We start from the raw sequence: 25,925 nt of genomic DNA, 5'->3' as shown, positions 1-25,925 counted from the left end.
CATGAAAGGGGTTACCGACTCCATAGACGGGTTTCAAGCCCCTCAGCACAGTCCCAGACTCCTCACCAGGGTCCCAGGCTCCACACAAGGAGTCTCAGGCCGCACACAGAGGCTCACGGGCCCCTCACGGGCCCTCGATCCCTCTCCGGGGTCTCGGGGGGGTCCCGCTCACGAGCGCCCCGTCCCGCCGCCAGGGGGCGCGCTGCTCCCCCGCCCCCGCGCACGCGCGGTGGCGCCCCGGAGGGGCGGGGCCGGGCCTGGCCCTGCGCCGCCATTGGCCCCTCCCGGCACGGCCGCGTGCGCCCGCCAAAGCGTTCCGGGCGGGAACGGGGGCGGCGGCGCGTTCCGGGTGGCGCGTTCCGTTCCGCCTCCCCCACCCCCCCCCCCCCCCCCCCCCCCCCGGGAGCGGCCTCGGCGGCGGCGACGGCGGCGGGAGGGCCCGGGGGCCGCTCCGGGCCGGGCCGCGCCGAGCCGCCCATGGAGCCTCTCGTAGGTAACGGCGGGGCTCCGCTGGGCCTCGGGAAACTTTTGGCGGGGCCGGGCCTTGGGGCGGTGTCGGCGGCGCCCGCGGGGTCATGGCGCGGCCTCAGGGGGCGGCGGGGGCGGGTCCCGGGGTCGATCTCGGGGTGCGGGTCCCGGGTGCGGGTCCCGCTTCAGCCGGGGGGCTGCGGGGCCGGGGCCGGGAGGGCTCCCCCGCGCCGCGGTTGGTCCGGGGCCGCCCCCCGCCCGTTCCCGGTGCGGAGCCCCCGCGCTGTCCCGCCGCTGGAGCCACCGCCGGGCGGAGGCTTCACCCCCGGTGCGGGGCTCCCCGAGGAGGGGGCGACCCCCGCTGCCCCTGGGGCAGGGGAGTGGCGTTTTCCTGGTCCCGGCGATTTGGGGCCAAATAATTGTCGTCTTGGTGCTTGTTTTCCCCTGGGAGCGCCGGGATGTCCGGACGGCTGCCCGGTCCAGGCTGGGGCCGCTCCCGGGGTCCCTCGCCGAGCGGGGCAGAGCCGTGAGCGGCCGCCGGGGCCGGGCTCGGGTCCGTCGGCAGCGAGACACGAGCTCAGAAACAACCCTGGAGTTTGCTCGTCCCGATCCGTGAGGAACGGGCTGGCTGATTCGCGGCTGCCTCGCCGGTCTCCGTGATGTCGCTGTGGGCGAGGAGCAGCTCCCGGCTCCAGCCCCGGACGATCCCCAGCTTCAGGGAAACTCTGTTCCGAGGCCTTGGGAGTCACTTGCGGTAACGGGACGGAGCCTCCCGGGAGCTGGGTTGGGTCCCAGAGCACCGGGAATGCTGCGGGGCCCCTCGGCTTTCCCGTCTGTGAAATGCGTACCCGGGGTGGCTCCGAGGCGGTAGCCGGGACCGGGCATCTCCGGGTTCCTAAAGGCCCTCTTGTCCGCTGAGGTCATGGAGCTGGAAAGTCCGAACTTCCAGCCGGGATTCTCTGCACCGAATCACTGACACCGTTGGTTTTTATCTTCCTAACCCGGCACATGTCTTGCTGGGTCTTTTTTTGGGGAAATGGGACGTTTAAGCTACTTAAAGATGGTTTTGTGCTAAAGAAACTTCTGGAGTGGAAATGGCGTGGTCACTTGTGGATGCAGTGTTGGATGTGTCTGGAGGGGCGGCTATCAGGATACGAAGCTGGGAAGATCCTGGAGATGGATCCGGGCATCCCCCGTCTGTGTTTCAGGTATGAGACCCTTGTCAGCCCCTGGTGTGGGCAGGAGCATCCAAATCCCACCAGGATGGAGCACGGTTGGGGATGGGAAGAGGAGCTGTGTGCCCAAATTACTTAAAATTCAGGACTCTGCTCTTCCTGCTGCCTTAGTATCGGTTGGTTCGGTTTTCTGTTGGAATTTATTTAATTTTCTGCTGGTGTTTGTGGTGAATCCGTGTCACTCGGTGCCGGGATGTGGCTCTGCTGTCCATGGGGGAGTGCTGGGAGATGCTCTGGCCCCTCAAGTGGTGCATCAGCTCCCACAGTCCTGAGTAACACTGAACTCATCCCTGCAAATGACTGAAAATGGATTTTCCTTGCAGAAGGAGCACTGGGTTGAAATATTCTGGGGAGAAAATGCGTGGAATCGGTGATGAAGCTGCTGTGGCCTCGATTGCAGAGGGGACACTTGGAGCATCCCCAGGGATACGGGCAAGGACAGCGCGTGCCGGGCCCAGCTCTTTTAGAGAACCAGGGTCAGGCTGGAAATAGTCACGGCCTGGTTTAAGGAGAACTTGGCTCAAAGGGAATTTCTTTAGTGCAGACACCAAGGGAACTGAGTTTGTTGTCAGTGCTTCATTAGAGAATCCTATAATTTTGTGAGAGAAAGGAATTGATAACTAGGAGGGATCATGATGATGGGACAGAACCTGGATTTGATGGAGCTGCTGTGTTTGTGTTGGAGACTTTTTTGGCTTTTATCTGTCTTGGAGGTGTCATTCTGGTGGGTTTTTCGGCCCAAGGTTCAGGATGACCTGGGTATTGGGAGGAGCCCAGCTGTGTCTGGAGCACTGGGAAGCAGTTGGAGCTCTGGAAAAAAAGGGGTAAAGCTGTTCACTGAAGTGCTGGAGCTTTATAAAAATGGGATGATTTCCGTAACTGTCGTTTCACTCCTGCTCCAGCTCCTGAGCACCAGTGTGGTTTTAGGAGCCCCTTTTCCCTGCTAGGAAAGCTCGTTTGCAGGGATCATGTGCTGTCCTTTTGGATCGTGCTAAAACTCTGCCAGAGGTTCCAGAGCCTGTGGTTCCCAGAATGGTAAATCTTGGAGAGCTGCTTGTACCAAGCATGAGGTGCAACCGCGGAGCCGCATCCAGCACAGCCACAGCTGCCTGTGCCATCTGTTCCCAAACATCCCTGTTCCTCCCTCTTGGACTGACTTCCTTCTGCACTCACAGCACCCCTCCCTTGGGCTGAGGGGCTGACGAGCTCCAAGGGTGTCCTGCACCATCAGTTTTATCAGGAATAACTGTTTTTTGTTGATGATGATGATGAGTCGGGTTGATTCCCATCCTGGAAGAGGCAGGAGCTGCACAGTCTGCGTCCCATCCAGCACTTCTAGACGGAGCTCAGTGACCCCAGCACAGGTGTCAGGTCAGGACGGGTGCCGTTAATCCCGGCGGCTGTTCCGGCGGCATTAGGTAACCTGCCGGGCCAGGACAGGGATGTGGGATGGGATGGAGGCAGCCCCCACTGTTCTGGGGAGCAGGAGGAAGCCACAAAACTCCTCCAGCAGCATCAGGACATGCTTGCTTGGAGCTCATGGAGAAGCTCATTTTTCTCATCGTTGCTCCGATAAGTGTTCAGGTTGGAGCTGCTCCCATGTCCCACCTGTAGGTCCCAGCGTGGCCTTTCCCCTTGGGACCCCCCTGCTTAGCCCTGAGTGCTGCCAAATTCCAGGGTCTTGGAGGATTTGGGGTTAGGAGTTTGATGTGTGCTGGTTTGCCGCTGTGCTCCTGCAGCTCCCCGATGCTGGGAGCAAAAACATCCGTGCGGGTCTGGCAGGATTAAATTTCCTGTGGATTTGGGCACCTCCCGCCTCACCTGCAGGTCCCTGAGGGCTCTGGGGGTCAGGCCTGGGGTTCCCCATGTCCCTGTGGGAACAGGATGTGGCGGAGGGGCTGGGCCAGGAGCAGAACCCTGGGAGTGGAGTCCTGGCTCCCAGCTTGGTTCCTGCCCTCAGCAAAACATCACGTGGCAGATCCAGGGGAGAGACGTCAGAGTTTGCTGCTCCTAAAATATTTCTGGAAGTACCTTTATAAACACACTGGAGCCACCGGTCGTGGCCAACCTTGGGTTAGGATTTGAGCCTTGCAAAGAGATTTATTTCCTGTTTCTGCAGCATGTTCAGCACAATTGAAATCTAACAAGATAAGGGAATTAAAGCCCCATAAATTCCAGTCTGGAACTTTGAATGGATCCAGTTTTGCTGCTTCACAGTTGGTTCTGGTGAAATACTTCAGCTCAGTGTTCCCGATGGTTTATTTCCCCCCAGGATGGAGCCAAGAGACACTGAGCTCTTGGACCTTGTGTCCTCTTGAATTCCTCCCTCAGTTTCCCAACTTCCCTGATGATGTTGGGGCAGGGAGCGCAGTCCTGCCTGCGGAGGGCCGAGGTGCTCTGCCTGCTCCTGGTGAGTCCCTTCCCAAACCTGGTATGTGACCATTGGAGTTGCCCTGGGAGAGGCTGTAGGCAGCAAGAGAGAGGAGGCTCCGGGGGGTTTTATGACTTTCCCCTTATTTTGGATGAACATTTGATGTTAAAGGTCTGAATTCCCGTTAGGAAGGATTTGCAGGCTGCTGGGATTGACTAAACCCAGCTTTGCCCTATTCCCAAACTGGGCAGATTCCTGCTGCCTGGAAGGCTGAAGGTTGGTGTTAGTGTTGGGTGGATCCGTTGGCACGTGGGGATGGGGCTTTCACTCGGTTCCCAGGGGCGTGTGACCATGGAATGCTGTTTGCGTGAAGCTCCAGCTCCTTCTGGTCCGAGCAAGGTGCGACTCCAGCACGGCTGATCGCTCCTCACTGCGTCAGGAACGTTGCTGTGCTCAGGCCCTGTGGAAGTGCGGGGGGATATTTGTTAAACGTTTGCTGAGAAACCTGCTGGTGTGCTCTGCAAAGAGCTGCTGGGATCGCCGGGATCACAGGAACAACTGGGCTTAGTCCTAAATACGCGTTTTCCGCATGTTTCGGGTTGGAATGTGCCAGGAACGCTCACTTTGGATTACATCCAGCTGTGCTGCATCTCCGTGTGCTCCCGGGGGCTTTGGGGTGTGCTCAGTGCCTGTTCCATTGTTGGGGGATGGATTTGAAGTTGTGGATCTCCTGGGGCTTGGATTTCCTACCTGGGCTCATATTTCTGACCTATTCTGGAAGGAGGGAAGAGGAGAGAGCACTTCCCTTCCACATGGAGAGGAAATAATCAGTAACTCTGGGGTGGGGACATTTCTCCCTCCAATTCCTCGATAAATCTCCAGCAATCCATCACTGCCTCGTCAGGCCCGGAGTTTTCCATCTGTGTTTTCCCTGGCGTTTTTGTGCGCGCGGGAGTTCGGAATGCCGTGGACGAGGGGGTGGGATGTGCTGCTCATTCCCTCCCCAAACCTCCGCTGCGTGTGCTGAGTTTTCATTTTCATTGGAATTCCACACCCACCTGAAGGAAGTTTTACCCGTTATCACAGCCAGTTTCGTCCTGGAGCTGCTCCTTGTTCCTGCAACCTTTGCCAGGGATTAGAGGATCCAAACGTGCGGCTCCTAATTAGGGATGTTCCCTAAATCGGTGGAGTAAGAGCAGGAATCCCTGCCAAATCCTGCTCCCGGAATGCGCTGGGCTTTGGCATCACTTCCGACGCAGCTCCTGGATTGCTCCGGCAGCGAAGGAATACGGAGTTTTTTTGGGAGCAGGAAGTTACTAACGACACGGTTGCGAGAGTGGGAATGGTGTTTCTCCAGCAAAGCCAAGAAATTCCAGGCCAAAGACTGGATGTAACGGTTGCTCGTGGGGAGTTGTGCTGTTAGGGAATTTCACCCACCTTTAAGGATAATCTTGGAAAAAAACATTTCAAGGCGTCAGGGGGGTTTTACCCATCTTTAGGGATAATCCTGAAAAAGAGACTTTTTTCCCTGGGCACCAGGAAAACAACCAGGTTTGTTCATCTTCCACACAATCCTGAAATTTGCTCTTTTATGCCCAATACACCAGCACCTCCCTCTGCCAGCCTTCCCAGATTTTCCCCTTTTCTTCCAGATTTTCAGCTCGGGATAAATTATTTTCCCAGTCTTTTCTGTTCCTTGATGGCGGAATTTTTAGCCCAGCCTTTAACTGCAAAGCACCAAATTCTGTGGAGCACTTTGCCGATCCGGACTCTCACGGATGAGGCTGCTCTCCCTTTCCCTCTCTGCCCCAAGGAATGCGGAAAATCAGGATTTGAAGGCATGGCAGGAGCACACGCCTTCCACAGGCTCAGAACCTGACAAAATCCAGATTTACAGAATAGGTCTGTGGTTTTGTTCCCTTCTGGGAATGAGCTCTGGAGTCAAAGGAGCCTGGCAGGGGGCTCTGGAGTGGGAAGGAGCTCTGTCTGGACAGTGATTTTTTTGGTTTGGTTTGGTTTTTTGTCTGAAAGGGGGTTTTTAAAATGTATTTTCCATAGGACGCATCTCCTAATTCTAGCATTTTGTCCTTGCTCCCCTTTCCCTGGCTCACAGCTGGGGTGCTTGGAGTGGGATACAGCAGGGATTTGCTCCCTGTAAATGCACGAGAGAAACTTTCTGCTTTCTCTGTGCTCCCAAATATTCATTTGTTATATAATTTATTCCTGGATCCTTATTACTGATTTGGAAAGAGACGCTCCACCATCTCTGAGATGAGAATTGGGTTTAGTTCATGAATTTTCCAAGGAAATGCCCATTGTTGGTTACAGCAAAGTGGGTGTTGTTCTCCCAGTTCCCAAGGAATGAACTGGCAGTCCCGGAGCACAGTTAATTTTAGGGGGAGGTTTACGTCCCGCTCAGCCCATTCCCGATGGGGACAGGCGATCCACGTGTGCTGTTGGTGTCATTCCCAGATTGATGCCAAGGAGCCAATCTGGTGCCGCTGATTCCGCCCGGCCTTGGCTATGGACATCGTCCTGTCGGATTTTGTTCGCTCAACAGGGGCAGAGCCGGGGCTGGCCAGAGACCTCCTTGAAGGTATGGAAAACCGGGAATAATGGGGGAAGTGCTCAGGGGGGCTGATGGGGAGTAGTTTCCAACACAGATGTTCGGGAACTGCCTCAGCTTCCGTGCTGGGTGAGGGTGACCAGCGCTGCTCCCTTCCCATCCAGGCAAGAACTGGGACCTGAGCGCGGCGCTGAGCGACTTCGAGCAGCTCCGGCAGGTGCACGCCGGGAACCTCCCGCCCTCCTTCAACGAGGGCCGCGGGGCCCGGCCCCCGGAGCGGGAGCTGGCGCGGCCCGGGAGGCCCCCGCTGCAGCGCCAGGATGATGTCGTGCAAGGTCAGTGTCCAAGAGCCAGTGGGATCTGTCAGCTCTTCTCCTGTGCCAGAGTGATCAGGCTGCTTGCTGCCCGAACCGCGGCAGTCTGGTGGTGGCTGCTGTGGGATTTGCTGCTCCTGCCCCACTTTGCTGTTTGCTCTTCCTTCATTCCCCCAGAGAAGCGTCTGTCCCGAGGCATCTCCCATGCCAGCTCCACCATCGTGTCCCTGGCACGTTCCCATGTCTCCAGCAACGGCAGCAGCAGCGAGCACCTGCTGGAGATGCCCATCTGCACCTTCCAGCTGCCCGACCTCACCGTGTACACCGAGGATTTCCGCAGCTTCATCGAGCGGGATCTCATCGAGCAGTCCATGCTGGTAGCACTGGAGCAGGCCGGTGAGTGCTGGGTCCATGCTGGTGGCATGTGCCATGGGCAGGTGGGGAGTGTGACCCACAGGAACACCCCAGGATGTCACATGGATTCGTACCCAACAGGGAATCATTCCATCGTTTTTATGACCTGGTGCAAGGGCTGAGTAGGAGCCGCTTCCCTTCAGCCATGGACACTGAGTGTAAATAACCCAGGGTTGTTACCACTGTGCACAGTTGAGAGGGAAAACACCCCAAAACTGTCATTGTCTCAGCCCTGGATCATCCCAATGCTCCGTCCTGCCAGTCCCATGGAGAGACAGGGAAAAGGGAATTCCTGTGTAACACATCCTGCTGACAAATTCTGCGTTGATTACAGACCCTGGAGGTCGATGCTGCTGCTCCAGTGCCTGCTGGGTGCCTGGGGAGGAACCCCCTGCTTTGCTTTCCATCAGGTTCCTGAAGAGTGCCAGGGGATCTGTAAACGAGGTTGAGCCAGGGAATGACGGGGACATCCGTGCTGGCAGGGAAAACCTCATCCCTGGCACCAGGAAGGTTCCCATGGGCAGGGGCAGGACACTGCGAGGGGTCTCAGGAGGGTTTACACCCCCCCCCCACTGTTTCTGTGGTGCTGCACTTACCAGAGAACACATTATCCGTAGGGATAACAGCCACTCCAAGGGCCCAACTTCTCCCTCTCCTGCTCAGGAGTTGCTGTAAGAAATATTCTCATGTTTTGGGAATGAGCACTTGATCCCAGCGATCCCATTACACGGTGATGCCGTGCAGTGACAGCAGAGCTGCTGGCTCTGGTGCAGATAAACCCCAGATCTCATCCCAGCAGAGCCAGGGCTTGGGTTCCTGTGTCCCAACACAAATGGAGTGCGGGGCTGGGGGTTGCCGGGTGCTTCATCTGTGGGCTGGGGGCACTTCCAGGTCTGCTGAGATGCCATTAATGGGAAGGAATTTAGGAATTCAGAGTTTTAGAAAATGCCTTTCGGAGACTCGAGTGTCTGTGGGTTGCTATAAATGAGTGTTTTGTCTGTAACAAAGGGCTGTAGTGCAGCTATGAAATATTCCAAGCTGGATTCCAAGTAGGGTTTTGAGCATGGTGCTGTGATCTACAGAGACTCCCATTATGAATTTAGTCCACACCATCCTTAGGGGATTAAGGAAATATTTTATAGCCCAATAAATGTTCAGATCCTCTTCCCTGTGTATTCAGAGGTCCTGTTACACCATTGTGGCAGAGTAAGCGCTTTCAAAGTGGCTGTAAACTTCAATGAGATCCTCTGGGAATGCTTTGAATGTGCTCGGAGTGGTATGGAAAGGTCTTGGTGGAGCTGAGACCTCGGCCCTCAACGGAGCCTTGACGTCCTTTGACACAAACCCTTGTGGATCAGGAATCAGGCCTTGCTCCGAGTTGGGAAGCTGCAGAGTGAGTTTGCTCGCGGCACACGGGGAGGAGTAGTCCATGGTGCCTCACCTGAGGATATTGGGGAAAAAAATAATGAAGAACTGAAGATCCTGATCCTGGTCCTTCACCTCTGCCAGGGGGAAACCCCCGTTGGTTTCTCATTGCCACACAGGGTGGCAAAGGATGTCCAAGTCCGTGTCCATGTTGGATCCCTTGCGTCGGCCTCAGGAGCACAGGGCCGAGGGAGCAATCCCTGGGACATTCCCTGTGTCACGCAGTGAGAGTGGATTCCCAGTAGCCTTAGGAAAGCCATTTGTGGTTTGGATGAGGCAATCCTCCCTTCATCTGTTCCTTCCCATTGCCGTGACCTGTTCAGGTGGCTCCTGCTGGGAGATACGATGAGATTTCCCCAAACACCCTGTGGGGACAAACAGGTGTTCTGTGGGATAGCATAGGGTCATGGTGCTGGATGCCAGTGGACTTTCTCTGTGTGCATAAGATCTGTTGCCACCATGGCCGTTCTGGGAAGATCCCTCATGCTCCTGAATCCAGTTGACTTCCCTGCAGAGCTCTCAGGGCTGGCTCTTAAGAGCCACACACAGAGAAATGTGTTGTTTTCAATACTTCTGGGCAGCCTCTTGGCCTTTCCGCCGCCTCGACGGGAGCAAAACGTCGGGAGGAGGGTTGGGCAGGCGGTTCCTTTGGAGACAACTTCTCTTGCGTAACTGGAGTCAGTGCAAACACTCGGGCACAGAAATACCTCTCCAAGGTGTGTCTCCTCAGATCCGACTTGGGCAGAGGTTGCACAACCTCCGAAGCACCAACCGGAGATGCAAACTCCATGGAAAAGAGCATCAAATCCTGCAGGAACAAGGGAAAATGGACAGAACCGAGCTCTCGGCGCTGCCCCTAGCAGCGTTATGTGTGGGACAGCTCCTGTGAGGCGCCACGTTCGCTCCCCTGGCCCTGGGCCACTTGGCCAAGCTCCCGATTGTGCCGTGCCAGGAGCCATATTGAGGGAGCAGCCGGCTGCTCCGTGCAGAGCCATTGTCCCCGGGCTCAGTGCGGAACGCTTCCAGCTCTGGCGGGTCCCTGTCGCGGCGCTGGGGACAGGAACGACCTGCCTGTGGCACACTGAGCTTCATGGTGTTTTGTTTTCTAGTGTTTGGGGATGTTTAAAGCCCTGCTTTCTGCCTTTAGTTCCTCTCCAGCTGGTCTCCCTGAGGTTGTACAAAGCATTTCCAGCAATCCTATGCCTGTGTACTGGGATCCCTGGCAGGGATCATGCTCCAGAGGAAGGAGAGACTCTTTGGAAACACTGGGAAAGGGCTGGTTTCCTGCAGGGGCGATTTAAATACAACTTGTTGGAAGCCTAAACAGGCTCATCCAGCCAAAAACCTGCCTGTTGCACAGGATCCAAAAACTCCTGGAAAATACAGTGGCAGAGGAGGGGTGTTGAGGGCAGGGCAGGGCAAGGCACAGACGGGGGTTCAGAGTCCTGATCCAGCTCAGCTTTCTCCTTTGGGAAGGGCTGAACCTCCAGCCACACTGGGCTTACTGGGCATTTTTTCCTACCTTCTATTTTTAGCTTCTCTTGACTTGAATCACCACAATGACCTAAAACTCCTGGTCTAAAGTGCCGTCGGTTTGCGTTTGCAGCAGGAAAGCTGCTGGGATCAGCAGAAATCCTGGCATATTCTGCCTAAAAACCAGTGAGCAGGGAAACCTGGCCATGAGAGAGTTGAAACTGGAGGGATTTGGTTCCAAGAAGCAGCAAAAGGCTGGTTTTCCCTGGAGAAGTTGTTTGTGCTGGGCGCTCCTGGAGGCATTTTCAGACTGATGGGCTTTGAGGAGGGAAATAAGGGGAGTGGGGGAAAAACAGATGGAGGAGAACTGGTCTGTGTGGAAGCCCTTGCTCCTATTTGTGTGTAATTCTGGTTTGTGTGACCCCAAATTCAGCCCGGCCTTTTCCTGGCATCCTTGGGGAGTTTTGCAGCTCCAGCCTCCTCTTTCTGTTGCTTTGTCACTGTCCTTACTCTTCCCCCAGTCCTGGGATGGGTCTGTACCTTCCCACCTGTCCAGGTGCTCCCCCGCTTGTTCAGCTGGTTTTATCCTTGGCTGTGGTTTCGGAAGGGCTGAGCCCCACAGTGCCCCCCCAGTCCCGTGCTATGCCGTGGTTTCACGCTCTCCCAAATTTCCCCAGGGCGCCTGAACTGGTGGGTGACGGTGGATCCGAGCTGCCAGCGGCTGCTGCCCCTGGCCACCACTGGCGACGGGAATTGCCTGCTCCACGCTGCCTCCCTGGGTAAGGCTTGGCTTAATCCCCGGGAAACAGCCAACCAGTCCCTGAGCAAGAGCCCACGATCCCCCTTTGGGAGCAGGATCCGTCCATTCTGGTGGGAAAGCAGGGTGCTGCTGCTCCTCCCGGAGCAGCGTGCGGCTGAGGCAGTGTTGGTGTGCAAGAGCAGTCGCAGTGCTCGGGCTCTGTGAGAGTGGGACGGCTCCAAGGGAAGGGGCTGCCAGCAGCTTGTATGCTTCTGAAATCCCTCTCCCCGTCCATCTGGCAAGCTTCCCTGGATTCTTGAAGGAAATGTGGGATAATGGAGCAGCCCCTTCCCTCCTCTGGTGCGTCTGTGCAGGGACCTCAGTGGGTCAGGGAGTGACACCAGCCCCTCCTGACCTTCCACTCCGTTCCTTCTCACTGCAGGTATGTGGGGCTTCCACGACCGGGATCTCATGCTCCGAAAGTCCCTCTACACCCTGATGGACAAGGGAGTGGAGCGGGAAGCGCTGAGGCGGAGATGGCGCTGGCAGCAGACGCAGCAGAACAAGGAGGTGGGAGCCAACTGAATGTTGGTTTGGGCCCTCTTTGCCGAGGGGAATGTCCTGGGAAAACATCCCGTGGGTTTGGGAGGTGCTTCCTTTTGGGTCTGGAATTCTGGGCAGCTCCCTGCTGTGCCACTGGACTGTGCTGAGGTAAGGGGTGTCCTGCAGTCAGAACTGCAGCAAACTGGAAGGGGCTTGGGACAAGTGATAGGACGAGGGGAATGGGTTTAAACTAAAGGGGGAAGTTTGGATGAATATTGGGAAGCACTTTCAAGGAGGTGGTACAGAGTATGTTGAGTACTTTTGCGTAAATCCATAGAGAAAAGTTGTGCTGTGGGTATAAACCTGTGCTGGAGCAACTGGAAGAGGTTCACTTGGAGGATTTTGGGTTCTCTTTGCTGTTTTTCAGTCTGGCCTGGTTTACACGGAGGAGGAGTGGCAGAAGGAGTGGAACGAGCTGATCAAGTTGGCGTCCAGCGAGCCCCGTGTGCACTACAGCACCAATGGCGGCGGCTGCGGCGGGTACGGAGCAGAGAACACATCCAGGTGTAGAACAGGGAATGCCTTCCCTCAGGGCACAGCTCTCATGGTGCTCCAGGGCAGGGCAGGGGCTCTGTGTTGGTCTGTCTCCTTGGGGTTTCAGGGGAAGGACAAAGGATCCTGAGGAAACACAAGGCACATAAAGCATCCCAGGAAAGGATTTTGGTGCTGCACAGCCTCTTCTGTGGGGTAGCACATGGACTGAGCAGGGAATAAATGCTTCCCTTGTGTTTCCTTGTGTTGCTGGCTCCAAAATGAGAGAATAACCCAGAGCTGAGAGTTTCTGCCATCTCACTTCTGTTTCAAGGACACTTCCCTGCCACAGCTGTCCAGCTCCTTAGATAAGGGACTCCCAGCAATGCCAGGCAGCATCTGGGTGTTCCCTGGGCACAAACCCTTGTCTTGGAGCAGGACATTTTGGGGATCCACACCTAAACCCTCAAATTAGTGCTGAGATCAGCCTTAGTGCTGTCCACCCACCTGTACGTGGCTGCCTGTGAAACCTCCTCCTGGTGTCACAAAGCAAATGGTTGAATATCCAAGGGATGGCATTGAACTTCTCCTTTCCCCAAGGGTGGAGAGCTCAGAGGAGCCGGTGTACGAGAGCCTGGAGGAGTTCCACGTCTTTGTCCTGGCCCACGTGCTGAAGAGACCCATCGTGGTGGTGGCAGACACGATGCTGCGGGACTCGGGCGGCGAAGGTGAGACCTGCCCTCTCTTTCCAAAGTCTCTCTGACCTGCCCACCTTTCCTTTCTACCCCATGTTTTCCCGGGGGCCCTTTGCCCCCAACCCCCTGTTCTTGGAATTGGGAACAGCACAGGAGGGAGAATTGAGCTGCTGCAGGCGAACCCAAGGAGGGGCCAGCACCAGGCTTGGCTCCCAACTCGACTTCTGCTGCTTTAAGAGCATCCACACGAGGGTTTTTTTTCTTTCTGCCTCTTTTGCCCCTCCCCTCCCCCCCCCATCTAGAGATGGGAAATTCCGTTCCCTGGGTGGCAGATTTTCCACCATCAGCTTCAATTTCCTGTCAGAGAAGGTTAATCAATTTCCATCGTTCTGTGGGCAAAGTTCGTCTTGTGGGGGTGTGAAGAGGAGGGCTTTTTATAGAAAATACCAGTTCATTCTACATTTTACATCCTCCCGATGTAAAATAAACATCTATTTTGGGTTGTGGTTTTGTTTAATGTCCCTTGAGATGACAGAAAATTGCAGGTGAGCCCTCGACTGAGGCAAACGGCTCATTCTGGAGCAACTGCAGCACAAACAACTCTGAACTCTTGAACCTGTGATCAGAACTAACCACCCTCGTTTCTTCCCAGCATTTGCCCCAATTCCCTTTGGAGGGATCTATCTGCCCCTGGAAGTTCCAGCCAACAAATGCCACCGGTCTCCGTTGGTTCTGGCTTATGACCAAGCCCATTTTTCTGCCCTGGTCTCCATGGAGCAGAAGGAAAACACAAAGGATCAAGGTGAGTGATGAGATTCAGCTGAACAAAGCACTGAGGAGGAGGACTTGGGAGTGCTGGGGGGGAGAAGCTGGCCAGGACCCGTCAATGTGCACTGGCAACCCAGAAACCCAACAGTGTCCTGACCTTGGAGCCCTTCCTGAAGGGGCTCCAAGAGCTGGAGAGAGACAAGACAAGGGGGAATGGCTTCCCACCGACACAGGGCAGGGTTAGATGGGATATTGTGAAGAAATTCTTCCCTGTGAGGCTCGTGAGGCATTCCATGGCGCTCTGACGATTCCATGATCCCAAGCACTGGCAGTCACTGGGATGTGCCATGAGGCCATTCCAATCAGAGGTGATGATATTCCTGGTGGGTGCTCAGAGTTGGCTCCGAGTGTGGAGTATTTGTCCTTTTGGGCTGTAAACATGACATTTCTGTCCCGGGGCAGCTGTGATCCCCCTGACGGACTCTGAGCACAAGCTGCTCCCCGTGCACTTCGCTGTGGATCCCGGGAAGGAGTGGCAGTGGGGGAAGGACGACGGTGACAATGTCAAGCTGGCCAGGTTGGTGATCCAGGGTGAGGCTCTGCTGGGGGTCTGGGTCATCCGCAGAGCAGAGAGGTCACAGATGAAGGGGTCAGTCCTGACCCCAGCTGGAATTTCTTGTGCTGGGTGAAAACTGTGCCCAGAAAATGACACTGTTCATGGGGGATGGAGCAACTTTTCCTTCATGTTGGTATGTTTTGGGTGGGGCTGTGACATCTCATGAGCTTCGTTCCCACACAGTAAGTAGATGATGCTCCAGATCCTGGAGGTCTGGGCTAGGTGTAGCTCGGACACCAGCAGCAGTGGACGATCTTCTGTCATAGTAGCACAAAAAAAAGTCTGTTTTTCCATGCGCCACCGAATCCCTGTGTTGTGGGCCCTGGAGTGGGAAGGGTGGCGGCCACCAGACCATGCCTGGTTTGGGTGAAGCTTTGGGCAGGTCTCACCATGGTTTGGTCCCAGCAGGTCCTGTGGCTGAGGCAGAAGCGTTTTGATTCCGACACAGGAATCTGATTTCTCCCTTTGGGTTTTCATTGAAAAGTTGGAAAGCTGCATCATTGTCCCTTTTTGTGCTGTTGGATCTGCTGTAGGAAAACACCCCTTTAAACACGTAACACAGGGAATAATGTAAACGTGGGGGGAGATATTTCCAGGTGGGAAATTGCAATGGCTCTAACTCGTGGTTTTGCCCCAGTGTGACGCTGTCGCTGGAGGCCAAACTGCACCTGCTGCACAGCTACATGAATGTCCGATGGATCACGTTGCCTTGTGACATGCAGGTAAAGGGACCAGGGGGATCTTCTTTACTTATGAATTATTTAACCCTCCTTTCTAAAGGGAAGCTGGTGTAGGGCCTCACCTGGGGGCTCTGCCTCATATGGGGTTCTGAGCCTGCAGGAATTGTGGCTGATTCTGCTCAGAGAGCAGGGAAGTGACTCAGTTTTGCGGGTGGGCACCTTTTCCCTAGAGCTTTCCATGCCCATTTTCAATCTTCACACGACCTGGAGGCCCAATGCCCCTGAGGGACGCCCCATGCTCTAAACAAACGGGAGCTGTTGGTTTATGTCCACCTCGAGACTGGGACAAGTCTCACCCCCTCTTCCCTGGCTTTACCCCTGAAACCTCGAGCAAGTGGAGCTATTATAGAATCACAAAATAGGATCATAAAATCCTGGGATATCTCAGTTTGGAAAGGTGCCACGGGGACATTTAGGGATGTGCAGGATGCACTGGGGATGCATCTTTCTGAGTGCCTCTGGATGCCATCCCCTCAGTGTTCCAAGCAATGCCACCTCCTTTGCTTCATCTTCCACCTGAAAGTCTTTACTTGAGGAGTTTCTAGACTTTGATATTTGTCTTTTCTTCCTCCCCAGGCACCTCTGGCTCAGCCAGAATCCCCCACGGCCTCCGCGGGTGATGACGCTCGCTCGGCAGCGGAGTCAGGCGAGTCAGACAAGGAGTCGGTGTGCAGCAGCTCTGCCAGCAACGGGGGCACCAGGGCGGGCAAGGACAGGGAGAAGCCAAAGAAAGAGCGGGAAAAGGAGAAGGAAAAGGATAAAAAACGGGCAGACTCAGTGGCCAACAAGCTGGGAAGCTTTGGGAAGACTCTGGGCAGCAAACTAAAAAAGAACATGGGGGGCTTGATGCACAGCAAAGCCGTGAAGGGTGGTGTGAGCAATGGGCAGGGAGACACCCTGGAGAAGAAGAAGAAAGGATCACTGAAGGCACGGAAAGGCAGCAAAGAGGAATGTTCCCCAGGAGACTTAGCTCCTGCAGAGAAACCATGTCCAGGTAAAGCAGCCCCGGAGAAGCCATCGGATCCCTGCAAGTACAGCAGCGACGTGCGGCTGAGCCTGAACATCCTGCGTGCGGCCATGCAGGGCGAGCGCAAGTTCATCTTTGCCGGCCACCTCAAGACCAACACCCGGCACCAGTTCCAGGAGGAGATGATCCAGAGGTACCTCCTGGATGCCGAGGAGCGTTTCCTGGCAGAGCAGAGGCAGAAGGAGGCAGAGAAGAAGGCGCTGGGCAGCGCTGCCCCGGCCAAGAGGCCAGAAGGGGAGGCGGGTGCCCAGCGGAGCGAGGAGGCGATGCCGAGCCCCGTGTTCTCCCAGCCACCTCCCACCTACCCCCCACAGCCCCTGGAACCGGCCGTGGGTGCTAAAATTGCCGCTTTTCCCGCCAGCTATTCCGGCGTTTTCACCTTCCCCAGGCCCTCCATGGGCAGTGCTGAGGGGCTGCACCCACCCGGCTGCCCCGAGGGCCGGCGGCAGCTGGCGGGGGGGCCCTGTGGGAGCCTCCCCCCCTACGCCACCCTGCCCCGGCACCACCAGGGCCGGCTCGGCCTCTGCCCCCCTGGCCCTGCCCACCTGGGCCGGTTCTCCCCCACGGACATGGACATCCAGCCTCCCTTCCCTTCAGAGTGCGAGGGCTCCGGCTGCCTCCCCCCGCACAGCAACGGCTGCCGGGAATTCCTCGATCAGGACAAGGGAGGAACAGCGGATAAAAGGAGAAGCCAAGCCCTCTACAACATCCAGCAGACCAAGTGCAAACAGCCCAACTGCAGCTTTTATGGACACCCAGAGACTGGGAATTTCTGCTCCTGCTGTTACAAGGAAGAGCTGCGGCGCAGGGAGCGGGAGGCGCTGGTGCACAGGTTCTGATGCTCCCCCTGCGCGGATCCGGACCCATGGAACATGGGGAATGCAATAACAGAGATCCATTTTGGTTTTACACCCACCCATGCTCCCCTCCCGCTCTGCAGGAGGTGGGAGCAGGCGTTAGGCTGGATGGGCTGGGAATGGCATGGGGCTGGTGGGATTGAGGGGGTGCAGGAGGGAGAGAGGGGGGAAAACCAGGCCCTGCTTTCCCAGAGCCCCTGCAAGGGAGGAGGAGGATTCCCGGGGGTGCCTGGGGACAGTGGGGGCTGCTCGGGTCGGAGCACAGGGTGAGAGGGGAGAATTCCTCAAAAACTCAATAAACCAGACCAAAGCTTTGGGAGCGGGCAGGGGGAGCAGCTCCCACCAGGTCCTTCCCGCTTCCCTGACTACCTGGGACGGAGCAAAAACGCCCCATTTTGAGCGTCACAAACCTTTTAATGGAGTTTTTTAACACTGGTTTTATTCTGTATTTCTTCTTGCTGGTACTGAGCGACACCACGCTGGAGTTGGACATTGGTGAGGTGGGGGTGGGTTGGACTCCCCCCGCCCAGTCCCAGATGGCTCCGAGCACCAGGATGGGCTCAGGGCTCTGTCCCCCCCTCCCTGACCGACAAGCTCAACTCTGGTTTTAAAAATGTTGTTTTTAAACTCTTTCTGAGGCAGGGGGAGCCAGGGGGGGCCTCCCAGCGCTCGAGGGATCGGAGGTTTCTCTTCCTGTGCGGAGCCCCCAGCCCACGGGAGAGCCGAGGTGAGATCCTGGGTCAGCGTCTCCTGCCAGGAATTCCCAGCGGCGTGGGGCAAATCCCCCATGAATACCCACTGGAAAGGGGCCCCAGAGCACCCCCAGTCCTGGGGTGGAGCCGGGGGGTCACAGCCCCATGTAACTCCTACTTGAGCACAGCTACTCTGTACTACCTCTGATCCTGATTAACTCGGCTCCGTTGTGCTGAGCCACCAACTGACCTTTAGGCTGCGGAATTAATCCATATTTTTGATAACAGGGCTAAAAAGCAGAACAATAAGGTAAAATCCTCCCATGACTAATGTCCCGCGCCATTCCTGACCCCATCCCGGCCCCCTGGCTCCCAGGGTGGGATTCACTTTAGCACTGCGATGTTTGCACAGAATTTCTTGGGTTTTTTTGGTAAGTGCAGCTCCCAAACCAGGCCCGATCCTGCACGGAGTGAGGTGCAGCATTTCCTATCACACGGAAATAAAACAGGAGTTATTTCCTTCGGCCAGAACTTTACAACATTCCCTTGGTTTTATTTTGGGGTTGATTTTCCAGAAGGCACCAAACTATGCAACCCCTTCCTGCCCACAGCCATTTCCAGCAGAAGGGATGAGGGCCTGGGCAGAGGAGCTGGAAGTGTGCTGAGCTCGGGGGATCACCCGACACCTTACACTTGGCCCTAAAAACATTAACTTAGACCTAAGCCCCTGCCCCAAATTAAGGCCTTCCTACACCTAAATGCCCCAAAATAAGGCCTTTCCTAGTGGGATCCCAACACTTTTGAGTCCAGCCAGCAATGCTCCTTGTCCACAGATTTTCACTTCCAAATTTCAAACACCCCAGGGATGGTTTGACTCCAGTGTAAGTTGTTTTCCCTGGTTTTATAAAATCCCCAAGAATGGCTGAAGCTGTGGGAAGGGGAGGGTGTGGCACCCACTCCAGCTGGCTCCTCTTAGCTTGGAACAAATTCCACATTTCTCCCTCAAACTGCAGGAATTCCAGTGAACTCTAACCCTGGGGCAGGGACATGCAGCGCTGGCTAAGCGGCACAGGCTCTGCCTCCGCTTGAAATTCACCCCAAATTTTAAGCTGAAATGATTAAAACCCAACCCAAACCCTTCACTATTTGTGGGCACTTGGTTTAAATTTCAGTTTCTGATGTTTATTTTTCCCAAAATCGGAGCAGCAGCTTTATTTTGAGGTTGGGAATATCCTTCAGCTGTGCCCGAAGCACCGGGAGCAGGGATGCCCCATGGCACGGGAGGAAAGGCGGGAGGTGGTGCTTCACCACTTGTTCCTCGGGTTTTGGGGGAATTTCTCTCTGGTTTGGTTAGCTCCATCCCAGTGGATGCTGGACTTGGGTGGGGATGGGAAGTCCGCAGACCTGCTCGCTGGTTTGGTGGGTTGTGGGAGGAGAGAGGGAAGAAGGCAGAAAACCTGTAGGAAAAGCACCAATCCTGGAGGGAAAACTCCAAAACTGGAGGAGGAGCACCAAACCTGACCCCAGGAGGGATTTTTCCATGGGGATGGGGACGGGGAGGCTGTGGTGTGACCCCAAGGTCAAACTAAGTGCACTTACTGGTGTGGTTGGAATTCAAATTGCTGCCATCGGATCCTGGTGGAGGAAAACTTTGTCTTTCAGTGTGTGTAAAACCCGTTAATGAGATTTGATTTGATTTGATTTTATTAAATGAGATTCACCTTCGCCATTCCCTGGCCCCTCGGCGGGGGAGGCCGGGGCAGATTTGGGTCTCACTAACGCAACGCCGAGTGACCTGAATTAATTCTGCAGTGGTTTATTCACAAAAAACCCCTTTTTTAAAAAAATTAATTCCGGATTGATTGGTGATATTTGGCCTCCAGGTGAACAGGACTGAAGCGTTGCGCTCGGGCTGTACCTGTGGCCTCGTTGTGGCACCACGGACTCATTGACAATAAAAACCTTCAGCTGATGCACCTGAGGCTCCTTCATCCCCTCGCCCCGAGGGCTCTGGGGGTCCCCAATTCCCTCCTAGGACTGTTCCTCATCCCCTTCTCCATCCAGTTATTGGGATTTTGGGGTTATTTTGGGGTTTTTTTTCTCCCCTGAGGAGAACAGTGCCTTCTCTCCTGGAGAGTGGGTAAACTTTCCTTCTGTCTATTCCATTTATTGTGTGATTCCATTTTGGTACTAATTCTTGTCTTTCCTTTAAAAAAGAACATCCTCAGCCACCCTTCCCTCCCTGTTTTCTGTCCATCCTCGCTGGTCTTGGGGCCTTTTCCCGAGCTGCATCCCAAGGCCACCCCAGAGGGATGCTCCCTTTGGTACCTGAGTCTCAGGACAAAATTAGGGATAAAATCCAGCACGGCCCATATGGATGCTGAAGCTTTAAATGACAGAGGAAAAAGAGGTTTGGGGGTGGTTGGAGATGGATCACGGAAGGTGGGACCCCACGAGCAGTTTCCCGTGGGATTTCTGTCACTGGGATTTTCTCTCCCAGCTCCCGGTGTTTTTCCTTCCTGCCGGCATTGTGAGTGACAGTCCGTGCCCAGCGCCATGTCTGTGCCGGATGATTTTCTTCCAGGATCTTTCCTCCTGCCATGGCCCAGACTGACCCCGTCCTGGCTTGGAGCAGCTCCAGGCTCAAAGCCTCCAGGAAATTCCTCTCATCTGCCAGGTGCTGGAGCCAAAAGCCTATCCAAGCCCCCAGGAACCTCTGCCAGGTGATTCTCCTGCAGGAGGAAAATTGGGGTGCATGAGTTGCAGCCCCTCAAAGCTGGGGCTGCCCCAAAAATCTGGGGGGAAATGCATCGAAAATCAGAGTTGGAGGTGGAGTTCTGGTGAGTTTTCCATGTGCCTGGGTTGTGTCAGGATTTATCCCGGCACATGCCGGCACTGCTACCTCGGCTGCCTCGGGCTTTGGGTTTTGGGGTGCCCGGAGGTCTCGTGGCACTGAGAAGGAGGGGGGTAGCCCCAGGGCCACCATCCACCTGCTGCCCGATGCGGGGTCGGGGGCCGGCGGGAGCGGGGCCGGCTTGGCTTTTGGGAGCCGGTGTTGGGCTGGGAGGAGAAGGCTCCGTGCTTCGGCCGTGAGTCACCGAGCGGCTTCTCCTGCCGTACGCCCGGGAGAGGCCCTGGGCCCCCCCTCCCGTGACGCTGCTGACGGGCTTTGGGGGTACCCCGGCACTGGGCAGCGCTTGCGGGGTGCCGGGGCTGTGGGGACCCCAGAACCGCCCGTCCCTGATGGGGTCCCCGGCTCTGTACCCCCGCCCCGACGCTGAACTTCTGGGGTGCCTGGGAGGGGGTGCCCCCATCCGCCTGCGGAGCTCCCGCCCCCGGGCTCCCCCCTCTTTCCCACCGCCGGTACCGGGCACTGGGATGGCGGGGGGCGGAATGCCGGGATCCGAGGGGTCGGGATGCGTGGAATCCCGGGCCCCGAGGGGCGGGATGCCGGGGCAGGGATGCCAGGGGAGGGCGGGATGCCGGAGTGGAGGGCGGGATGCCCGAGCCGGGCCGGGCGCTCGGGGCTCTCTCCCGGGCCGCTCCGGCCCCGGCGCTCCGGGCCCGCCCGGCCAAAGTCCCTGCGCCATGAGCGGGGCCCCGGGCGGCCGCCGCCCGACCTTCCCCGAGCTCCCAGGTAGGGCCGGGGCCGGGGGCCGGGGGTCTTGGGGGGGCTCGGGGCGCTCGGAGCCCCGGACCCAGTGCCGGTCCCCGCAGGGGAGCGGGTGCTGGAGGAGGCGGCGGGCGCCCGGCAGCGCTGCGGGAGCGGCGGCGGCTCCGTCCCGGGAACGCTGCTCTGCACCAACCGCCGCCTCGCCTTCCTGCCCGGCCAGGTGCGACGGGAACACGGGGAACGCTGGGAATACCGGGAGCGGGACCCGGAACGGGACAGCGGGCCCCGCGTCGCCTGCCCGGGGGGACCCCTGCCCCGGCGCGACCCCATCCCACCGCATCCCGATCCCATCCCGAGCCCATCCCACTGTACCCCGACACTCGGCTCAGCCCCATCCCACCGCATTCCTGACTCCCATCCCAGCTCCATCCCGACCCCATCCTGACCCCCATCCTAATTGCATCTACACCCCCAGCCAGTGATATCCCAACCCCACTCAGCCACATCCCGGCCCCATCCCAGCTTCATCCCAGCCCATCCCGGCTCGTTGATTGCAGAACCCGCCGTGTTCACCCCGGGAACTCCTCACTGCGGGACATAGTGGGGGACAAGGCACAAGGCTCAAGGGACATGGGACAGCTGGGTCCAGATCCATCCCCACCACCCTTCCTGGGACTGGGGGGACACTCCAGCTCTGCCCGCTCTCCCACAGGCCCCTGGCTCCCGTGGCCTCCTCCACTCTGAGGACGAGGTGGCCCTGCCCTGCATCCGCAAACTGGTGGCAGGTAATGGGGATATCTGGGCGCACGAGGGATGAGCTGGGCAGGTCTCGGGTCTCAGCCCCATGTGATGAGTTGGGCAGGTCTCAGCTGGCCCTGACAGTCTCATCCCCCTGACCCCAGCCAGCAGCTTCTCCAAGCCCAAGGTGCTGACGGCCGCCTCCACCCTCAAGTTCATCCCCGAGGAACTCGTCGTCTTCTGTCGGGATTTCCGCCTGCTCCGCTTCTACTTCCCTGAGAACGGGTTGGCTCCTCAGGCATTCCGGGTAAGCCAGGGAGATGCAGAAGTGTTGTACCCTCACTCTGGGGTACCCCGCGGTTCTGGGGAAGCCTGGGGGGCTCACACCCCACCCTGGCTGCCCCTGCAGTTGGCCAATGCCATCGCACGGGCACGGGAGGCGGCTGTGTGGCTGGGGGACGCTGCCGAGGGACACGATGGCTGGTCCTGCCCTGGTGGGGCCCCCCCAGAAGAGGTGGAGGAGGAGGAGGAGGATGAGGAAGAAGGCTCATCTGCCACACTGTTCTTCGAGAGCCCACAGGACTGGGAGAAGGAGCTGCAGCGTCTCGGCGCTGCGGGCTGGAGGGTGAGTGCCGTCAACGAGCGCTTCGACATGGCACCCAGGTACAGCCCCACCAGCCCCCCAACACTGCCTGAGCCACTGGAAATGGCACGTGTGATTTGGGGGACCCCACTCTGTGCCCCCCCTTCCCACAGCCTCCCCCAGTACCTGTGGGTGCCCAGCGGGCTTCTGGACCACGACCTCAAGCAAACCTTTGCCCACTTTCAGGAGCGACGGGTGCCTGTGAGTGCCTGGGCAGGCCCTGGTGGGGTGGGGGGCACTGGGAGGGGGATGTGGGGGCATCACCCCGTTTCTCTTGCAGCGCCTGTGCTGGCACCACCCGGGGGGGGGGGACCTGCTGAGAGCCGCCGGCTTTCACCCAAACTCAGAGCCAGGCAGTGAGGACATGAGGTGGGTCCCAGGGGGTCCCGGGGGTGCTGAGGGTGTTCCCCCAGCCTGGCCCCACCTGGGGCTTCCTGTGCCCCCCAGGTGCCTGGAGGCGCTGCTGCTGGGGGGCCGTGGGCCCTGTGTGTTGGCCGACATGGCCGAGCTGCCCACGCTCGCCGACATCCAGCTCGCCCACCTGAGGCTGCGGGCACTCTGCCTGCCTGGTAAGTGGAACCAGGCAGACCCTGGGGACCCCCAAGCCCCCGGGGGGGCTGGGCCTTCCCCCCCACTGAAAACCCATCCCATGGGATCCAGGTGCGGCAGCAGAGGAGAAGTGGCTCTCGGCCCTGGAGGGAACACGCTGGCTGGACCACGTCCGGTGAGCAGGAGACAAGGGGGGCTCTTTGGGGTGTAGGGAGGTATTTTGGGGTGTAGGGGGGAAATTCACCCTAAATCCAACAGTGGGATGTCCCCCCAGCCCACCTGGCGCTGTGGGGTGAGGGGGGCATTGTGGTGGGTGCGTGAGCCGCCCGAATGGGCGACTGTGGCATTTTGGGATGCACTGAACCCCTGCTTTTGCCCCCCAGCACCTGCCTGAGAAAAGCTGTGGAGGTGGTGTCGCTGTTGGCAGGGAAGTGCTGCTCTGTGGTCCTGCAAGGTGGGGGCATCGAGATGGGGGATGGAGAGAGATGGGAGGGATGGAGGGGGCTGGAAAGGGAACCCCTCTCACCACCTTGCCCCCCCCAGAACCCTCGGACCGGGACCTGAACTGCCTCCTGGCCTCTCTGGTGCAGCTCCTGGGGGACCCCCACGCCCGCTCCCTGCCTGGCTTCCAGAGCCTGGTGCAGCGGGAGTGGGTGGCAGCCGGACACCCCTTCCCACACCGGCTGGGGCTGCTCTGCCGGGACACCCCGAGAGAGGAGGTGAGACTCCCCTATTCCCATCCCACCAGGGTGACAGGAGTTGGGACCCTGCTTGGGAGGAGGTGAGGCCACCCCATCCCATATCCCCCCAGGCCCCCGTGTTCCTGCTCTTCCTGGACTGCACGTGGCAGCTCCTGCGGCAATTCCCAGCAGATTTTGGCTTCACTGAGGCTTTTCTCCTGGCGCTCCACGACAGCAGCTTCAGCCCCTACTTCAGCACCTTCCGCTTCAGCTGCCAGCGCCAGCGGGACCATGGCAGCATGGTGAGGGGCAGGGGCACATTGCTGCATCCCCAAACCTTCCCATTTCACCCCTTCTCCTTACTCTGCCTCAGTTTCTCCACCCCAATTCCAAACTGGGGATGGGCACCCCCAGATCTCCCATTTTACCCCTTCTTTTCCCCTCTGTGCCTCAGTTTCCCCATCCCAAATGGGGGACTGACTTCCCAACTCTTTCCCTGCAGCCCCGGCCCCCCAGCCAGACCTACCGGCCCGTGGGGGGCTGGCAGGACCCTGGGGGGCACAGAGGAGGCCCCCCCACCTGCACCTTCCCCCCAGTCTGGGCCTGGGGGCGGCGCTACACCCGCCAGCAGCAGGAGCAGTTCCAGAACCCCGTGGGACCCCCGGCCCCCGCTGAGCCCCCGGCCCCAGGCAGGGTGAGTGTGCCTGGGCTGGGGGGGGGCCGCACCCTTCTTTTGCCTCCCCTTTGTCCTCCTGGCTGGCTTTTCCCTCCCGTTTTTCTTTAATCCCTGTTGTTTCCCCCCATTTCCTCTTTCAGCCCCTCTTATTCCTAACGCCTATTTTTTCACCCCACTTTTCCTCCCCTGTTTTCCCTTCACAACGGATTTCTCCCCTTTTTGTTTCCCCCTAATCCCTACTCCCTCTCATCCCTCAGCCCTTCTGGATTTCCCTCCATTTTTCCTAATCCCTGTTTTCCCCCTTTCCCAGCCTGGAGACCCCTGCCCGTGTCGGGGAGCCGGGCTGGTGCTGATGCTGGCTAAGGGCTCGTTGTGCCCCCACCCCCTGCCCTGGTGGAGCCGCCCCCCCTTGCACCCCCCACACCGGGTGTTCCCCCCAGAGAGCCGGGGGATGCAGGGGGGGCTCTTGGGGGGGCTGCTGCCGCTCCCCGGGGCTGCTCCTGCCCTGCACCGCCGGGCCCTGCATCCGGCTCTGGCACCGCTGCTACCTCAGGGGGCTGCCCCAGGAACAGGTACTGGGGAAACTGAGGCACGGGGAAAGACTGGGGACTGGGGGGTCCTGGTTTGGGGGGTCCCGGTTTGGGGGGTCCCAGCCTGTCCTGCTGCCTGGGGTGGGGGGTGAGGCTGGGCTCAGTTTGTGTCCATCCAAGTAACCCTCTCTGTGTGTCCAGCAGGGGAGATGGATGGATGGAGGGATGGATGGACAGACGGATGGATGGAGGGATGGATGGAGGGATGGATGGATGGATGGAGGGAGGGAGGGATGGATGGATGGATGGATGGATGGACGGATGGATGGATGGATGGACGGATGGATGGACGGATGGATGGACAGATGGATGGACCCCATGTCCATCCATCCCACCCTGTCCCTGTGTGTCCCTGTCTTGTGCTGGACATTCTGTCCTGTGTAACCATCCTTGTGTCCCTGTCCAACAATGAACACTCCACCCTGTCCGTGCTCTTGTCCCTGGGTTCCTGTCCTATCCGTGCCCCGTGTCTGTCCCATCCTCGTGTCCCGTGTCCTGTGTCCCCACCCCATGTCCCCATCCCATGCCGGACATGGTCTCTTGGCAGCGCGGGCGCTTGGCCCCATCCCTGGCCGGGCTGGCTGAGGAGCTGGAGCTGCTCCAGGAGCGGCTCCGCACCTGGAACATGCGGAGACCCCACTGAGACCCCAGAGGGCACCTGGCCCCACCCCAGCTTTGGGACACTGCCAGGATCACTCTGGAAGAGCCCAGTGCCTCCAGCTGCTCCTGGCTCTTCTCTGGGTGCCCGGGGGTGCCAGGAAGGGCAGAGCGGCGGGTCCCGAGGTGTCCCCGATGCTGCACGGACACTGCGTGGTCACGGCTTTCCATTAAATTTATGCTGCCTCCATGAGGCTCGAGGAGCTCAGGGATGGGGATTGGAGGAGCTGGGATGGGACTAGAATGGGGATGGCAGTGGGGATGGGATGGGGTGGGATGGGACTGGGATGGGATGGGATGGGATG

General features: G+C 58.1%; 2 protein-coding genes across 5 annotated transcripts; both read left to right on the top strand.

The window, feature by feature from the left end:
* The first annotated feature begins 405 nt into the window (after positions 1-405).
* OTUD7B (OTU deubiquitinase 7B) lies at positions 406-19,450 on the top strand. Of its 4 annotated transcripts, none has more exons than XM_042024415.1 (12): positions 406-493; positions 6,547-6,670; positions 6,805-6,975; positions 7,132-7,350; positions 10,944-11,045; positions 11,448-11,575; positions 11,976-12,088; positions 12,680-12,807; positions 13,427-13,576; positions 14,005-14,119; positions 14,796-14,880; positions 15,475-19,450. In XM_042024415.1, exons 2-12 carry the CDS (start codon positions 6,598-6,600, stop codon positions 16,762-16,764), a joined length of 2,574 nt encoding a protein of 857 aa, XP_041880349.1. In that variant the 5' UTR covers positions 406-493; positions 6,547-6,597; the 3' UTR covers positions 16,765-19,450. The 4 variants fall into 4 exon arrangements, with proteins under 4 accessions (XP_041880349.1, XP_041880502.1, XP_041880592.1 ...); XM_042024568.1 differs by having other exon boundaries at positions 424-489; XM_042024658.1 differs by lacking the exon at positions 406-493 and adding an exon at positions 726-5,625.
* A 1,513-nt stretch (positions 19,451-20,963) lies between these two features.
* On the top strand, positions 20,964-25,813 carry MTMR11 (myotubularin related protein 11). Its single transcript, XM_042024783.1, is given in 16 exon segments — positions 20,964-21,111; positions 21,192-21,307; positions 21,800-21,872; positions 21,990-22,132; positions 22,235-22,488; positions 22,582-22,669; positions 22,749-22,837; positions 22,916-23,037; positions 23,129-23,192; positions 23,401-23,471; positions 23,561-23,736; positions 23,829-23,999; positions 24,200-24,391; positions 24,684-24,842; positions 24,844-24,945; positions 25,511-25,813. Coding segments are annotated over 16 exon segments (1,965 nt in total). The 5' UTR covers positions 20,964-21,062; the 3' UTR covers positions 25,607-25,813.
* The last annotated feature ends 112 nt before the right edge of the window (positions 25,814-25,925 follow it).

This window comes from Corvus kubaryi, unplaced genomic scaffold (assembly GCF_017639235.1).
Source record: "Corvus kubaryi isolate FWS band 111438036 unplaced genomic scaffold, C.kubaryi_AGA036_p1.0 119, whole genome shotgun sequence".
NCBI lineage: Eukaryota > Metazoa > Chordata > Aves > Passeriformes > Corvidae > Corvus > Corvus kubaryi.
The sequence above is the reverse complement of the archived record's forward strand: the minus strand, read 5'-3'. Positions and strand labels throughout refer to the sequence as shown.

Excerpts from the sequence above, each read along its gene's own strand:
- OTUD7B (XM_042024415.1), top strand. The coding sequence starts at position 6,598 with ATGGACATCGTCCTGTCGGATTTTGTTCGCTCAACAGGGGCAGAGCCG. Across the intron at positions 7,351-10,943 it reads GGTAGCACTGGAGCAGGCCG|GGCGCCTGAACTGGTGGGTG; the intron begins GTGAGTGCTGGG and ends AAATTTCCCCAG. Across the intron at positions 14,881-15,474 it reads CGTTGCCTTGTGACATGCAG|GCACCTCTGGCTCAGCCAGA; the intron begins GTAAAGGGACCA and ends CTTCCTCCCCAG.